This window comes from Pyxicephalus adspersus, chromosome 1, assembly GCF_032062135.1.
Source record: "Pyxicephalus adspersus chromosome 1, UCB_Pads_2.0, whole genome shotgun sequence".
In the NCBI taxonomy this organism is placed as follows: domain Eukaryota; kingdom Metazoa; phylum Chordata; class Amphibia; order Anura; family Pyxicephalidae; genus Pyxicephalus; species Pyxicephalus adspersus.
The window spans coordinates 93,601,792-93,620,579 of NC_092858.1; the positions used below are offsets into that span (position 1 = coordinate 93,601,792).

The 18,788-nt window shown below is 36.2% G+C and overlaps 1 protein-coding gene across 1 annotated transcript; it reads left to right on the forward strand.

The window, feature by feature from the left end:
* The first annotated feature begins 5,018 nt into the window (after positions 1-5,018).
* On the forward strand, positions 5,019-15,384 carry GJA9 (gap junction protein alpha 9). The gene is made up of 4 exons (XM_072419428.1): positions 5,019-5,106; positions 7,272-7,314; positions 8,352-9,934; positions 14,281-15,384. The coding sequence occupies exon 3, from the start codon at positions 8,373-8,375 to the stop codon at positions 9,930-9,932; it is 1,560 nt and encodes a 519-aa protein (XP_072275529.1). The 5' UTR covers positions 5,019-5,106; positions 7,272-7,314; positions 8,352-8,372; the 3' UTR covers positions 9,933-9,934; positions 14,281-15,384.
* Positions 15,385-18,788: the final 3,404 nt, after the last annotated feature.

An 18,788-nucleotide genomic window follows, 5' to 3' on the forward strand; every position in this document is an offset into this window, starting at 1 on the left:
TTTGATGGATCATCCAGGTTCACCCATATTATTCTATTTTCTGCAGTCTTGGAGAACTTTAATTAATCAGTCCTATTGCCTTGAATTTGCCAGTTGATGAGCCAAATCAGCCAATTAGTTGCAGTGTATGCTAAAGTGTTGGCAATGAACAAGCTAAAGCAGGGTAAGCAGGAAGATTATTCAATGTGCTTCTTTTCCTTAACTATCCAATACGCAGCTGGAGCAGGAGATAACGCTGCTGCTTTTCTTAAAGAGGAAAAAAATATCACTTACTTTTTTAGGTGATCAGGGTAATCCCTCCATGGTCCTATTTGTGTCGATCCTGCGCCGTCAGGAGAAGGAAGTTGAGAGGCCTCTGCTAAAAAGGATCAAAACATTTTTTTTTAAAAAAGGACCTTATATAAAGGATTATTTACCATTTTATATAAAGTAAATGATGATAGGTCCTCTTTACCTCTAACAGAGAAAGTGTCACATTCCTTGCTCTGAAAGGACTGAAAGAGCAAATATAACAAATTCTTGGCAGGTAAACAGTTATTTCATTAAGGTCTCAATACAATATGGATAGAGATAAATTAAAGGTTATGTTAAGTGAGGATAGTTTACAAATAGGATAGTATAAAATATATAACATTTTAAAGCAGTGTGCATGCTCTGAACAAGACATTCATCCAGGTTGGAAACAGCAAAGTACAGCACTTGCTTCTGTCATTAGATCTTTCATCCTTTTGTATTCATCAATAACAATACATGTGAGTAGTCACAGAGCCATATGTACTTTAGCAGAAGAGGTCACATCTAAATGAAGGAACCTGCATTACAGGCTGTTGGGTGCGTGCTAGCTTTCCTCCTGCTGTGTTTTGGAACAGTACTTTTAGGTCAAGCCAATGTGGAAGCCAGTGTTATTGACGACAATGTTATCGAGCGCACCAAATTAAAATGCTTTTGATCTTATGATACGCTCACAGCATTGCAGCAGTGCTTTTGAAAATCTGCACATTTATTGACACTATATTTTAAAAAAAGAAACCTTCATAAAGGCGAGCTGCTGTTGCCGACTTGCTTATAAAGGTTCTAAGAATATCATCTCATTATCCTTTTTTTTTTTTCAAACTGTCTTTATTAGTTTATAATTTTACAAATACAATCAAACAAGGGGGGAACACTCATAACATTTTGGTAAACAGAAAAAAACTAGTACATAATCAGCCATTTAAACTTGCAACATAACATGAGGACTATTGGCCAGTCATATTTGTGATATACCACGTGGAGTATTGGAACGGTTGAAGGATCGATGTACTTTCTGAGTTTGTAAAGGCATAGAGCATAAATTGGTACCACTGTTGCCAAAAACGAGTTATACAGTCAGCACCTTGCAGTTGAGCATCCAACCTTTTTCTATGAAACAAAACTTTAAGTGAAACGAGGACTTGTTCCGAAGTTGGTGGAGGAGGTTGAATCCAGTTGTGCATAATCGCTTGTCTGGCTGCTTAAAGGCAAACATTAGTCCATCGCTGCATAGAACGTGACATATTGTCCGAGCTTACACCATCCCAAGAACCAAACAGGAGCAGGGAAGGTGTATTGGGAATATGAAGGCCGGTAACATTTGATATCAACATAATGATTTGTTGCCAGTAATTGGTAATATGTGGGCAGAACCATAGACGGTGCGGTAAGGATGCTTTAGTGCAATTGCATTTGGGACATTGAAAATGCCATAGTTTTCGTTGTGGGTCAGATGTGGAAGGTCTAAATACCTTATAAGCTCTGTGTAATATCATGAATTGGGATTCCCTCCATACCTCATTCACAATACTTTTCCTAACCGTTAGATAACCCTGTATGGCAGAATCCACTATGTCTGGATCTGGGAAATCTTTCTGCCACATTTTCACATTGGAAACCGACAAAGGTTTAATAAAAGTAGGCAGAAGGTAGGCGTGTATATTAGAGATATTAGGAGGAGACAGCGACAGGAGCTTGTCAAAACCATTGGGACAAAGTAAGTCAGCATATTGTAATACCAATGATTTAAAATAGGACATAGCCTGGTTATATTACAATGGATGAAGTGCCCATCGAGGAATATCATACTTGACCTGTAAATCCGTTAGGGATAGCTTGGCCAGATCTTCCTGTCGGAAGAGATCTCTGAAATTTTTTAGACCCTTTCGTTTCCATAATTTAAATGCTGCGTGCTCCTGTGCTTGTGGAAACAGAGGGTTGCCACAAATGGGCATTTTTTTGCTTTTTAATTAACTGACTGGTAACTAGTGTTAGGCCACAATATAATGAGTATAGGTGTTCCAAGTCAATACGTATTGAACCAAAGAGCCAGGCACTCTCATTCGCATCATGTTGTTAGGATTTGCTGCCACTCTTCATTTCCTTTTAGCAGCCACATATAAAGGGATTTTCTCATATTTTAGAGCAAACTTTGTTCACGGCAAAAAAGCTGTGATGTTTGAATCAGTCACCTAATTGCAAAGACAAGGGAACTTTTAAGAACTCAAAATCTGTACCAAGCTGTGAACTTTGTTCTCTGTCTGAGAATATTTATAGATTCCTAAAGCTAATCTTTCTTTCATAAATGCAAATATTTACATATGGAAGTTAAAGAACAAACTTGTATTTCAACAAGCAAAGTTCTAACTGTGTTCCTTTATCAACACATCCCAAAGAGCTATTTGTTTTAAGTCAGAAAGTTTATTGCTGCCCATTGCTTGCTTGATTAAACTGGGCCAGGGTTTTCATTTAACTATGAAATCGGACATGACCGATTGATTAACTTTCTCTAGCTGACTGCCAGACTATGGGGCTATTGATTGTACTCGGTCCTGTGCAGAGGAAATACTGGGAGTTCAGAACAACTACAGACTGGGACTAGCATGAGTGGGCATGTGCTGAGATTGCAGAGATTAGAGCCACAACCTGTACCATGGTCATCACAGACAAACCTATATCTCCCGTACTTGGCTTGAGCACTAGCCCCTTTTATTAAAGGGAAATTATAGTGTTTTTTGGACAATTTTTAGTTGGAAAGTTTATGTATGTGGATTTCTTGTTTTACAAATAAATATTTATTATAGGGTTCTTCCATGTTTTACTGTGTTTGTGGTATATTGTCCAATAAGAAAGCCTAATGTTATTTTTTACCTGTGTTTAAAATTGAATCTAGATGGCACAGTCATTTCTTGGGGGAGACGAAGAGTTGCAACCTTTCTCTTTTTAATCAGCTCACTGTATTCTTAACATAGAAGTAACTAGGTATCCAAAACCTTAAAGTAGCAGAATCATACTTTCCACCCACTGTCTAAATGGGATAAATATGAAACCCCAAAAATGTATAAATTCACAAATTTGCGTGCCTTTGAAAAGCTGATGTGGGGCTTTTGCCGGCCATAATTGTCCAGAATGTTATATGCTTTTTTTTAATCCTTGTATCAGTCCTTTATCTTCACACAACTAGGCTGAGATGAGGTATTTGGGAGAATGTCCTCTTCTTTTCTAACAGACAAATGAAAGACTTTCTAAAGTTTCTTTTCCCCAAGTGATGATCACTCAGATTACTTGTTAATTTTATGTATTCTGCAAAAGGTACAGCTTCATTTAAACCAATTAAAATACATGCACGCTTGGTATGATGTTCTTTGTGGAATTCAGACTTTGATGCAACCATATTATGTTGAAAATTAAGATTGGATTTGGTACCAAAACTCTAATCTTAATTCCTGTAGATGTGAGAATGGATTGGCCTTCAGTCTGGATGTGACACTTTACTGTTCTCAGAACCCATTATTTCGCTTCTAAATGTGACTGTAAATTCTCTGCATGGATTTGACTCATATGATGTAATAGATATGGCCAAAGGTAATAAAAAAAAACCATGGTTTACTGATTTTTTCCATGCCAACCTCCTTCTTGATAGGCCTTGTATGTATATAAGGAACCTTTTTTAACTAGTTTTGCTACAAAATTGTGCTGTGCGTTTAAATATAATACATTGGAATGTTTTAATTAGTATTGTGAAGTGTCCTATGTTTGAACAAATGTGAAAGCCTGAAATGCACTGGAAGAATATCTATACTTGCAGGATGCATAGAATGTTTCTATATAATTAGCTGTCTTGGATATTGTATTTATGTGACAGTAGCTGTCAATATTTTAGGATTCCTAATTTACAGTAATGATGGGAAAATGATTTGAAACTATTTATATCCCAGACATATGGTATATAAATAAAAAGCAGACACAATGATCAGGGAGTCTGGAAGTTCATATATGTAGATCAATCTATATTGACTAGAATGCATGGATTGTGTAATAGACATTTTGGTGCCACTCAGCAACAACCAGCTGGATGATGGTTTGACATTTTAAAGTATATATTAAAGGGGCTTTTCCACTCTGATTGACTAGTAGAATGATTCAAGGTGCATAGGTATTCCGTACCCCAATTCTATTGTCAGCTTCCTTTGGCTCTCAAAACCCACTGATGTTGATCAAAATTTAAAATACCAAGGACACTAGAGTCCGAGATATGTTCAGGTTCGAGTTTTGCAGATTAGTGAATAATGGCATGTAAACTGAATGAACTAAGGTGCAAAGCTGTGTTACTTCATACATAATTTCCACTATTTACAGGAAAATTGTTGTCACTTACTGGCTTTTGAGAAAATTTAGGTCAACAGTTGGAACACTACTTTCAGAGTTACACAACAAAATCAAACATAACAGTGTATATTTTTTTTATATAGCAATTGCTATACATTAAAAACCCACAAAAAAACCTTGTAACTTCAGTAGTCGGAAACTATTTTTAAACTAGAACAAGAATAGTGTGATTATAAAGTCAACCATTTTCCTAACAGCAGCCTTTTCCAGGAACAATACTGTGGCAAGCCTATGGAACAGAGTGGGTTAGCTAAACCATTTACATGTAGCTGGAAGCAATGTCAGGCTGCACACACATTGATTTTTATATGCTGAGTATAAGTTCAACAGCGAACACTCTTTCTTCCCCCAACACAATGCTAGCTGCACATCACAGCAGAAGACCTTCTCCATGGAGTCCTACCTGAGTTATAGTAAAACAAACAGGTAAGTCTACAAATGTTAGTGGAATGTTTCATTTTTTTTTTACATGTGTAAGTATATATTTTTTGTTAAAAACTACAGATATCCAAATTTAGATATACATATAAAAGAGCTATAATTATTTGCAAAGCAGTAGCTTTTTTACTTAAAATGAATTTTGTACACATGGGGTTTTATTTATAAAACAGGGAATCTGACATACCCTCAAACATTCCCTGGTGGGAATCTTCCCTGGTGGGAATCTTCCAAGTCCATGTGTTTTAATGACAGTAATTGATTCCAACCAGGGAATGTTTAAGGTAATGTCAGATACTCTGTTTCATAAATAGAACTCATGAAGTAAAAAATATGTGCTAGGCTGTCTGTTTTCAAAAAAACAAAAGGATAAATGAGAAAAAACAGACATGTATGAAATGTGTTACATCCCATCAGCACATAGTTTGCGGTAAAGGACATTCATTTACTAGTTCTTTGTTCATTCATTTATTCAAAACAGCTAGCGCACAACATAGATAGATGACCCGTAAATAGTTATGTTCTTAGATATTCATGACTGATTATTCCTAATTTTGTTCCAATTGCATTAATACAATTTCTGTGCATTGGATGCTTATTTGGTAAATTATTTCCATATTTTATGTAATTTCAACTACCACTATTGTGAAACTTTATGAATTAATTTTAAATTTTGCATGCCTTTTACATATTTTCTATTACATTTACAGACAAACTACAATGTAAAAAAAGAATAAAAGTGTATCTGAACTGTAGAATGCATATGCAATATATAACAGTCTTTAGATGTGGTGGCTACATACATTTAAATTGCATGCAGTCAATTCAATACAATTTCTTTGTAGGCTTACTGTACTGTATCTACCTGCAATTTAGGGTGCCCCCTCCTGAGAGTGTACTCTTAGGCACCCTGTAAAAAGGCTGCATGCCAAACTGAGGGACTGTGGAAGGGAAATAAAGGTAAAAAAAAATCTGAGCCTACCCTGCTCAGAGTGCAGTTTTAGGAGTTTGTAACAAAGGTGCAGGAATCAGGTGTGTGCAACATACTAAATACAGGGGCCAGAAGGATGTAATGCACTATATTATGGGGCCAGCTGTATTTAACATACTAAAGTGTACTAAAAGTGTATAAGATTGCAGGGGTATGACATATTGAGTACAGGAGATTGAGATATAGAAGATGAAAATGTAGGGGTTAGGATAAATATTGTGAGTGCAGGGTGTGAATTGTTCTGTGTGCAGGGATCAGAAGTATGTAATGTATTAGATTGCAGAGATCAGGAGTATATAACATAATACTGAGTACAGGGTATGGAGATATATAACATGAAAGTGCAGGGGTCAGGAGTAAGTAATGTTCTGTTCACATGGGCTAGGAGTATGCAATATACTGAAAGTAGGGATCAGGAGTATGTATCATACTAATTGCAGATGTATGTAACGTGTTAAGTGCTGGAGGTCGGAAGCCCACAGCGACACCCATGATTTTTTTCACCACCACTCCTTATTATTGAAACATAGCAGTACACCCATGCCGACACAATGGGCCTGATTTATGAAAGCTCTCCAAGGCTAGAGAGGATAGACTTTGTCATTGAACCTGAGTGATCCAGCAAACCAATAATAGATCTGGTCCAGGATTCAGAACATTTGCTAGAAAATTTGCTGGACTTTAAGAAATCCATTCCAGGTTTGCTGGATCACCCAGCTTCACTGACGAAAGTATATCCTCTCTAGCCTTGTAGAGATTTCTTAAATCAGACCCAATGTAAACACACACACACACACACACACAGACACACTGCATGCACATTTATATGTAATGTACTAGTGTACAGTGGTCAGGAGTATGTAATATACTGTATTGCCAAAACAAGACCAACATGTAGTTTTTAGCATTTATTAAACACATATAACAAAATACTTTAAAGGCAAATAAACCAAACAAAAAAAACAAAAACAAATGACAAAAGCTATTATTATAGCTTGTCCTCACTCCCATCAATGTGGAGATAAAACTAGAAGAATGTGAAAGCAAAAATATTTTTTGTAGCCATTACTGCCACAGGTATTACCCACATACAAATATTAGAATAAAAAATGTTGTGCTATAGTGATAATTTTTACTTTTATCTTTATTTTATTTGCAACAGATCTTTTGAAACTCTGCATGATAGAGGTGGCCAGTAATTGAAGGTGAGTCTTGGCAACTCAAAAACAGGAAATCAACAATTATATATTATTTATAAAAGGTATGCACACATGTTTAATGTATTCATAGTCTATTATTATTTAATTTTTCATTAATAATGTCATCATACAACCAGAGAAAAAGACTAAAAACATGTAAATGAAGCCTACACGAGGATAGCCAGTTAATAATTACTACTTACTATTTGATTAGCCTTTGTAAAAAATTACATTTCTCAACAATATAGAACTCCTCTGACATTGGTATTGAGACTAATTGACATGCCACCTCCCTATACTTTGTTATCTTGATAAATAAGTCCTCTCCTCCTGACTTGGCACGCCCTTGGAAAGATGGCGTCATTTGGTCCTGGCAATATTGTACCACTCCCTGTTCTAGATTCAGGATGACTTCCTATTAGTGCCAACATGGTATTTTTACCTTACACAACAGAGCAGTCTAGAACAGTTTATGTAAAGAAAATTCACAGCCCAAGCATATCACACTAAAATAAATAATGTATTACAACAATGGATTTACATTTTATGTACTGCTATTTATCAACATTTGTTATCTAATTATGCACTTGGTATCTTTGCAGTGGTATATTTGCTGGTGCTTCTCTCTCCACTTTAATATGGCATTATTAGGAAAAATGTCAAGGAGACTCCATACTAACATGATGTATAAAGAACCATGTAGCCTAAGGACAGCCATTAGGAAAAAACAAAAAAACTTGTAATGCTACCCTGATCCATCGGCTCGCTCTTTAGGGTGATTATACATATAAGTGGTTTAAATTTCTCTCTCTACTGTCTTTCAGCTAACTATGTCTATTAAGTAAAATATTGTGCAGGAGCTTCCGAGAACATAGCCAGATATGATTTGAATATGATATATGAATGGTGTAGTGCACATATAGAAAATGTATGATTATCTCACATTACCAGTAGTAATTAGTATTATTTCATTAAACGTAGGATTTGTTTTATATGAACATATTGCACTTGAAGTAACGGTTCTTTTGTTCTGTTTAATTTAGTGTTGAGATGGTGGACTGAAAATGGGAGACTGGAATTTCCTTGGGGTAATCCTGGAGGAAGTCCACATTCACTCTACTATAGTTGGGAAGATCTGGCTTACTATTCTGTTTATATTTCGTATGCTGGTCTTGGGGGTAGCAGCTGAAGAAGTCTGGAATGATGAACAATCACAATTTGTATGCAACACAGAGCAACCTGGATGCAAAAATGTATGTTATGATCAAGCTTTTCCTATATCTTTGATCAGATATTGGGTTCTGCAGGTCATCTTTGTGTCTTCACCTTCTTTAGTCTACATGGGCCATGCCATTTACAGACTTAGAGCTCTTGAAAAGGAAAGGCACAGGAAGAAAGCACAATTGAAAGGTGAACTTGAAGGTGTTGAGTATGAGTTGACTGAGGATCGTAAGAGACTGGAGCGTGAACTCCGGCAGCTGGAGCAAAGAAAACTCAACAAGGCTCCTCTTCGTGGGTCTCTACTTTGCACCTATGTTATACATATATTCACCAGGTCTGCTGTTGAGGTTGGATTTATGGTCGGTCAGCATTTACTTTATGGTGTTCATTTAGATCCGCTTTACAAGTGTCAGAGAGAGCCTTGCCCTAATGTGGTTGACTGCTTTGTATCAAGACCCACAGAAAAGACAGTATTCATGTTATTTATGCAGAGCATTGCAGGCGTTTCTCTTTTTCTTAATATTCTGGAAATAGGACATCTCGGTGTAAAAAAGATCAGGAAAGGATGTTTAGTTAGATATAAATTTAAAGATGAATTTGATGATTTTTATGGAATAAAACCTAAGAAGCACTCCACAGTTACTCATACAGGCATTGGGACATCTTCAAGTCCAAATAAGACCCTTCCTTCAGCCCCTAGTAACTATACATTGCTGATGGATAAACCAAATGATCCAACTGTATATCCAATACTGAATCCCCCTTGTGGATTTCATCCCATAGTAGATATGCACACAGAGAACAATAGTACCTGTATCCTTGATGAACAAGAAACCAAATCGGTTAATGAACTCAACCCTGCAAATATGGCAGACAACCATATCCACAACAGCAGTTCTAACAATAATGAAAAATTCACCAAAACATATATTTCTGATAGCAAGATTCCAAAAAGCCAACCACAAAGAAAAAGTGGATGCATAAGAAGCACTCGTTCCAGTGCTGAAAGTGCTCCAGGTGTTCCAATGGGAACTATGAACGAAATACCTTCTGAGGATACAGTGGATTGCTCTATGCATAATATTATTTGCTCTACAACTAGTAATGCAGTCCGTAAGACCAGGAGAGTTAGTGCCCCTTGGCACAGAAGTGGATATGTTCAAGATTCAGTATGCAGCAGCAGGGGACGCTACAGCTTCTGTACAAATAGATCACGGGCACTCTCCAAGTCTGACCTGAAACGCATCAGTCGGCCGGCTACACCAGAAACCCTAGGGGAGCAGAGTCCAGAACGCAAGCAGAATAAGGAATGTGATGGCTCTGTGACCTTCTCTCCTTCTCGACGAATGTCACTGGCAAGTAACGCCAGTAGCCGGCGTGTCCCCACCGATCTACAGATCTAACAGTTAGTTATTTTACCTACACATTACACAGTATTTTTATGGTATGCAGAGTTAGCTGACACAAGACAGATTATTTGTTTAGTATTTGAATAACCTTCTTTTACAATAATGCTGGATACCAGCCATAAGGAATAATACACGAATAGACAATTCGTGCATATATCTATATGATGCTTATTAGGAACTTTGGAGTAGGGACCAATTTGGATTTGTAAATATACTTGTCCACCTTTTAGACTGGAATCTTTATGATTTAAAATATATCATATCTAAATCAGCTATAGGGTCTGTGCAGTGTAAATAATACCTGGGCTTGAAACTAGTTAGCATATATAGATAGAGGGCCAGCCAGCATTAAAGACCCTCAGTACTGCACCTTGTAAGGGCACATAGTGTTGTGGTACTACTGGGCATCCGGAATGGCAGTCTCCAGGCATGCCCCCTTTTTGCACTTAGATCCAACATCCTTCTACTTTTTAGTACACTCTTCAGTTTTTTTCTTTAGAAACATAATACATTACTAAACCAGTAAAACTGATCTCATCCCTAATACAGTAAATATTTAAGAATGCTTTTAAGGACCTAGTTTGGTACACCTAAATCCAAAGTCACTGGTTATGGGTGTATTAGCATCTCTTTCAACCTCCTGCTTTACCATCTTTGGATGGTAGTGGTAGAGTTGGCCTGTGGACACAAAATGCATTACTTTTCCCACAATAAGTAATGCCACTACTGGTAATACACCCCAGTATCCCTAAATGGTCATTTTAAAATATTATCTTAGTAAACCTGAAATTTGGAGCATAAGATGTATGGAAAGAAAAAGGAGGTGGTAGTGGTGGTGGAGAATATAAGTAATTTAATGTGTATATTATGATTAGGGGATATATATTACTGTATGAATGCAATCATGACATCATGATGGCCTCAGTTAGTACTGGAATATAAATTAAAGTGCTTTATGTACTTTCAATTTAGTGCAATGTAAGGCACACAAGCATTAGCACCATTTAAAATTACTTGGCGTTATATACAATCTTGCACACTATACAACATATTACATCTTAAAATAAATGTGCAAGAACAGCAGTACATTGTTACTGTTTTTATTATATAATTTTGAAGGACATTACTATAATCGTAGGAGGAAAGTAATAGCAGGGACATTGTGATGTTTGGAAAGGGCTTTTCCTTGTTTAAAATTTTACATTTATTTTATGTTAACTGAAGCATGTTTCACGTTGTTGGAGTTACAGGCCGTCATGAAGTTTTTGTTTCTCCAGGGAAAGTCAGCAAAGGACATTCACACTGAGATGTCACAAACACTGGGGGAGCAGTGTCCTTCCTTTCCCTGGAGAAACAAAAACTTTGTGACGGCCCGTAACACCAACAACGTGAAACTTGCTTGTGCCCCTGCCATCACAGCTTCTCACTAAAAGAAAAACAGTTTTAAGAATTGCAAAGACCTGATATTAACACAATTACATACAAAGATATTAGGCTGTCATATTCCCCCACACTCATTTTTCTATTTTATCTGGAAGGGGGCAAAGCCAGGAACTTCTCAGCACCCCCTTGTATATTAAAGTTGTCACCTCTAAAAGATGGACGTTTTTTGTAGCAGAAATTGATGTCAGGCTTAGTAACAAATTACAATTTAGGTTTAGAATAAACTAATCTAATATTAATAGCATGCATTTTGTTATGTCTGCCAATAGGACTTTTACTTTTCAAAATGAGTACAGATTCTCATGAAATGTGCCTAGAAAAAAATAAATAAATCTAGATAAATCAGCAGGATTTGGATCCTATAAATAAAGAACCAGTGATAAGTAGTCAGTGGATTTCACTTTTCAATTCAGAGTTTCCAACATTTCCCAACTTTACTAAGGGCATGTGTTGATAGGCTTTGAGCTTGTGTTAGTGGAACAGTTTGAAATTAATTTGCGATGCTTTTGAGCTCATTTGGAGTTTGTTGACAGGTTTGTTTAATTGCAGTTTACCCAATTCTGATCTTCATTTGGGTTTTGCTTAGCTAAAGAATTGTACTTCTTAAAGCAAACAAAATCCCAAACTTGGCTCAGCATTGTTCTTGTTACATAAAATAATTATGTGGAATTGCAAAATATACATTGTTTATAGTAAGATCCCACTGTTAAAACAACATTATATATTCATTGCAGGCAGCATATAAATGTCAAACATTTTTTTGGGTTGCCCATAATTATTTTCAGTGGGTGTTGTGGTCCATGGTATTGGTTGTGTTTGATTAAGGCAAGTTTTTCCTCCATATTCCTATGTTAAGGTAAACCTATAACAAACACAAAACATCCTGGGCAGTGCTGACTTAAAATTGACATATTCATGCAAAAAAATAATCTGTATGCTTTTTATTTTTTATTGTCTTCTGAATAATTTTTCGCCAAAAATCTGATTGGTGTACATGACAGGTTTGTTTACAGTCTTAGGACCTTTGTAATGAAACATTCAATAAGCCAAGGTATTAAAAGTGCAGTTCTAGTGCCAGTCAATACTGCAAATTACTAATGTCAAGCGATATTCTATTGAATACATTGCATCATCAACAGTAAGCTAAAAACAGCATCATTTCCACATATTCTGCATTTTACCGTTTATTACGGCTCCGAAGAACAGTGCCCATTCATTCATACTGTTGCTTGGAATGATTAATAATTGTAGCTACCAGTGTTCTAGTGTATGTAGGTAGCTTTAGGAAACAACATATAGGTGAGTTGGACCCTTGAATACAATATTAATACTGATTTTAGGAACATTATTCTAGAACTGGCTAAGCCTTTATAGCATGTAACCTATTATAGAGTGAAATAGTCTGCTGGCTGATTTTAAACATTCCATTAGATGATAAGTAACTTTACTTAAACCTGAAAACTTTAAAAGGAAGAATGATTTATAAACTTTGAAGATATAAAAGCAAAAAGAAAAATACCTGGATTCATATAAATACAAAGTAGAAAATGTATTCAGATTGGATATGGGCAGCATATTCTATGTTCCAGTTCAGATATTTTTGTTGTGTTTTACTTTAATGTGAAATACAGTACATTTTAAAATTCAGGGGTAATTTTGTTTAGTTTATTTGAGTAATTTTTATTTTATGTTGATATTCCCCTTTTTTAAGTTGTGGGTACTCAAAGTTCACTATTTACTTGCTACTGACCATCTTTTCATCGAGTTGCCTTATATTCGCAGCTCACCACTTTATCATAGGAAGTGCAAAACAGTGTGAATCTAAACCACCTGACATTATATAACCCACATTCCCCATACCTTCCAATTTCCAGTGATAAAATAAAAATAGGTATACATTGGTTAGGCCTGTTATTCTGATAAAGCTCATCTGCTGCTGACCAATTTTAACCTGCTTTATCCTCTGCAGTATCTTAATTGTTATGGTACAACCTCAGTAACATGATGGATTCTTGGATTTAAAAATCTAATGTGAACAATGTTTATATTTTGGATAAAGGTTAAGTGAATCTTGCGTGCAAACTTTTTAAACAAAAAAACAACCTGTTTCTAAAAAAGAGACAGTCCTTCCTAATGAAGGACAGTTAGGAGCTATGGCAATGGTAATAATAAAATATAGAACAATAGGTTCTAATAAGTGGATAACCCCTGGGCAGTCTATATATATGGATCTATATATATTGTAATATTTGGAGGAATTGGGATCAGTGCATCACACAGGCCAAAACAGTATTTTTTATTTCACAGCCCCATAACTCAGGGTTTGAAGGTTCTACTACAGGGGTGCTTTTCACTGTGTTCACTGTGTTAACTCCAAAATGCTGCTGCCTGGTTAGCACACCCGAAGACCCACTTTCCCTCAGGCCTGTCTCCCTGAATCACGCATGGCCTCATGCTCCCACTCCATCTATCAATCTGAACTGGTAATTCCCTTTTATTGGGATTTTGCAGGTGCTGCTCCATCATCTCCAAAGCCTAGCCTGGGAAAGTAATTGAGTGTCTGCCCCACCTATTCCATCCAATACACTCCAGACTTAAATCACAAATAAAGATCTGTAAAGCACCCATTCTACCATTAACCACAGCCATACCCATGTTCCATCTTCTTGAGCCTTTACCTGTCTGCGGTTTGGGGCATTTTTAAAGGTGGGGCCCTGGTAACAGCTTGACCTAACCTAAAACATTCCTGGCTCTCGAGGGAAGGATTTGAAAAACCCTGCCTTAGACAGATCTTCTCTTTCATTTGGTTTTGTTTTTAAAACAAGAATAGGTGGCAACCTACGCTAGTCTGTCAATCTTAATTTGCTTTGCATTTCATGTATATGTTTGTATTTTACAGGTCATTGTCTTGCAGCTATCCTCACTTATGAAGAAACATTAAAGAGACAATATATGGTTTCAGTATTTGTTGAAAACATTTTACACCAGACAAGAGGAAAGACAAGCAATGAAGCTAGAACAATATTTTCAGCAGATTTTTGGGGAAATCGCATTGTAGGAATTGTTTTCTTGCTACAGAAAATGTATGCAGCAATAAACAAATGACTAAAAAGACTTGATTTATACAACAAAATGGTCTTGTGGCAATACTTTTCTCTATGATGTAAAACATGGCTGTATGATGCACTGCTGCAAAGCCTATACCTTCAAAGAGCATTGTAGGGTCTAAAAGAAAAATAAAAGAAATGTAATTTTTTTTTCATTCTTCTTCCCCTTATTGATTGAAGTCTCACAAAGGACAAGTTTTCCCTAGAGCTATAGACATAGTAAAGGGGACATGGGTTTGCCTTTTGTATGACAGACGTATGGTTGACTGATGATTCACCAGAGGGGCAAACATTCATTCTTTGTACTGCATGCACGTATGCTTAACTAATTCGCTATATTGTGCAGTGTGCCAGCTTTGTGCATGGATTGACTGCTACCGCAGTATGGAACTATCGAAGACATATACAAGCTATACTGCTTATTCTTGTTATCCTAGCAAATTTTAAAAGCAGATAACAAAATATGGATGCATAAATTGTAAAATCAGAAGCCACGGTTTCCATACATTCCACTACTGTTGGCCAAAGGATTTTTAACAGCTGTATGCAGTTTGGAAAAAAATCCTTCTCATCAGGAGCATTGTGATGCATTGTTCAATGGTAAAGCAACAAATGCTAGGAAAATAACTCATAAAAAATGCTGCATTGGTTTGTGATGGACAAAAACAGCACATCTGGTTGAGAAGCAGTACATTGCATCATAACTCACTGCAATGCACATGGGTAAAGTGGATCTTCCATGCTATTTGAAGCTCAATTGTCCATCTAATCACCTGTTTCTAATAAAGACCACAAATTATCACCAAATCGTCTTTATTTTCTAATCTTGGCAACATTGCTGCTGCTGCTTCTTTGTGTGGTACATTAGGTTACTAAGAACTTAGTGGGCTGTGACATTACTCTTGGCAACGTAAATATCTGCTAGTTAAGTTACCTTTCCCAATGTCTGGCAGTGTGGTCCCACCCCTGGCAACTACTAGCCTATGTAAAAACGGGCTAACACAATGCTCATGGGGTGCATTAGCCCTCAAGCAGTAGAACTGCATGCACAGCAGAATTATTTGCATCGCTCTACCTTCAATCCTAAAATAACAATAATCTTTGTTTTTTTGGTTTTGATAAAAGTGAGACATTGAGGTGGCTTCTTTTTTTTTTAAGAAGGCTCTACTGTGCTTTCTATTTTTGGAGTATTTATATGTGTGTGTTCTAATGCACAGCCACACTAGTTTACTAGTTTTTAAAAATAATCTGCCATATTGAGCTTTATCAAAACACTTTTACACTGTTACATGTAAAATAACAGATACTTTGGGTTTATTTTACCAAAAGGGAAAACTGATCAAATTTTATTTTCTATTTTGCTTAGCTTAGTGAATGAGGTGAAACAAGTAACATTCTCTTTAGAAAGAACATCCAGTACTGTGCAAGGAAAAAAAAACAGATTTTTTTTATTTCTTTACTTAAGATAAAAGAATATTCACTTTTTAGCATGTGCATAAAGGCATAACAAAGGTATATATAAACGTTACAGCTCAGTTTAGAGAAGTATGACTTGTCAGTAGCTGGGATGAATAAACTTCTGTTTGTATGCAAGTTGGCTGCGGATCCTGAGCCCAGATGATTGGAGGGAGATGTTGGCACAGATGTCACATTACTGCTGTAACTTTAGTTTCTCTTCAAGGCAACCTATTCATTTTGCATAATGAAAAATATGCACCTGGTTGCATTTTTGGAAGCGCATGATAGCACACATTGTGTGATGATGAGCTGTATAACAGATGCATTGGCAGCTAATGTACAGTTGCAGCAACTGAATGGTACGTGTCACACATAAGATCATATGTCAAGCTACTGACATTAACTGAGGACTTTCTCAGGAAAGCAAGGAAAATGTGCCTTCATTGAATGTCACAAATAATGCTTTATAATTAGGCCCAAATTTGATAAAAGCACGATAAAACAGGTCCTTAATCTTAAATCTGTAGTTTAATCTGCTAATATTTTCCTTCTAAGGTTCCACCTTTCCCTCCAAATTATTATCTTTATTAGTTTTTTTTTAAATAAAACCCCTTCATTTTCATTACATATCTTGTTTAGATCCAGGGACATTATCACATTGATTTTGTGCTTCTCTATGCAATACCGGTCTATCATTAAAACCAACACTAGATCCTTCTTAATAGAAGGCGCCAATTAGGCTGACTGGGGTAGATGAGCCAGGAAATATGATAAGCATTATCTGACTTGCTGCAGTTTCTAATCTACACTGTGAGTAATCAGAGTGCTACATTTCAGTACAAGAGAGGAGCCTGTACAAATGTACAAAACTCAAGATTAGGCTGCAAGATTAGGCTGTTTGAAGTACATGAAAACCCTAACAATGAACCTTTAATATTATGAATACCTGCAGAACTTGTCTGGAATCAACTGAACTTGTGACTCCTGTTTTGTCTGTGTGAAATGTCCTGCTGTGTTATTATTCATGCCTAGACAATGTGCCTAGATTCCTGAGGACTAACACCTATGGTGCCAAATACTAATTTAAAGCAGCAGTTCAAAAAGGCAAACTTGAATTAAGAATATCATATGTAGGAGGCCTGCATGTTATCTAACCTACTAAAGTGATTTTTTTAATTTATTCACCTACGCTTTGTTCAGACTGAAAGTGAGGTTGTGATGTGATTAGCACTTTCTCATGCCAGTAAACCACTGCCTCAGGGGAGACGCTAGAAGTAGTAGATTGGGATGCCAATCCCTATTGAGCATTCACGGGGAGCATTGAGCGATTCCTACTGTCAAGCCTGCAGATGATGTTTCTTAATAACCAGTTCCATGGTGGAGTGACTGAGTGGCTGACAAGGTCCCAGCTGCTAGAAGCCATGCTGGATTGCCTGATGCCAAGGCAGGTCTGAACCTGCTCCTAGTTTGCCAGACAGAACAAAGTAACACTTTCATCTTCTGTATTTAAAATGTAGAACACTGAGTTTCACCAACCAATCAATTATATGACAGCTATGTAAGAAATAGAAATGGTTGAAACTATGTTTAAAGATTAAGGTAATTTGCTTCTAAGAATGACACATAAAAAATACTATGTGTTCATTGCCTTAAATATTAAAATGCAGATTTGTCATGTGGGTAAAGTACCACATAAAGTACCATTTATGATGCTACTACTACCATGAGATTTGAATCAGGTGTTCCAGATTAAATGTCAATAATTAGAAGAACCTAGGGGAGTATACAGATATCTGGAAGGCAGTGTTCCTTTTGGTAATAACGTGAATGGTATAATGATACCAAGAACATAAGTGTAGGTGCGGCTTTCAGAAGTCATAATGTGGCCCCCTTCAACATTTGGTGCTCAAAATGTAACCCATTGTTTAGTCTGAATATGCCATGTCTGGACTACAACATGTACTGTGTTTTATTGGAGCCTATTGATGGCCTTGCAGATCCCAGTAGATGAAGCGGAAGCAATGATTTGCAATGATGCTGTAGTAATCTTAAACCATCCAACATATTGTCCTGTCTTCTATACCAAGTTCCCCAGTTCAACAAATGTAGCAGTCTCTCACCATCTCCTTTATTCCTTTAATATGTTTGCAATTTCTGAATGTTATCTGTGCTCCTCTGGTGCTTTAGGGGTCACAGTTGAGGATTCCTATACATGGCACGTTCACAAATTATGTATTTAGAAAAGTTTGAAGGAGATATCTACTGGTTAGTGCTTAGGTTTATTGTATACTTCATCCATAAACCAGAGTTTGTAAAGATTTTAAATAAAATTAAATTAACTCTAATACATGGCATACAATCTTTAAAACTGTAAAAATCATCACGCCCTACAATATTGAACTGGATACAGAAATGTTTGTAGCTTGCTGCCACCTAGTGTCTCTTATGTACTTTGCATGCATTCTGAATGAAAAATTCATTTTTACCATTCATATGGTGCACCCTGCATTATATTTATTCAAATTAATATATATATATATATATATATATATATATATATATATATATATATATATATATATATATATATATATATATATATATATATATNTATATATATATATATATATATATATATATATATATATGTTTTCCTGTAATGAGAAAGAAGGAGAGAGAGAGAGAGAGAGGAAAGAGAGGCAAAGAGTTATTTCCACATAAATGTGATATTTATGACCTGAATATTTTAATTAAAAATGTACATGAAGTAGAAAAATAAAATATTAAACAAATGAGAGTGATGCAGATATAGACATTTAGTTGGCACGAACCCCAAGGACCT

What these genes read in the sequence shown, in the direction of transcription:
- GJA9 (XM_072419428.1), top strand. Translation starts at nt 8,373, where the DNA reads ATGGGAGACTGGAATTTCCTTGGGGTAATCCTGGAGGAAGTCCACATT.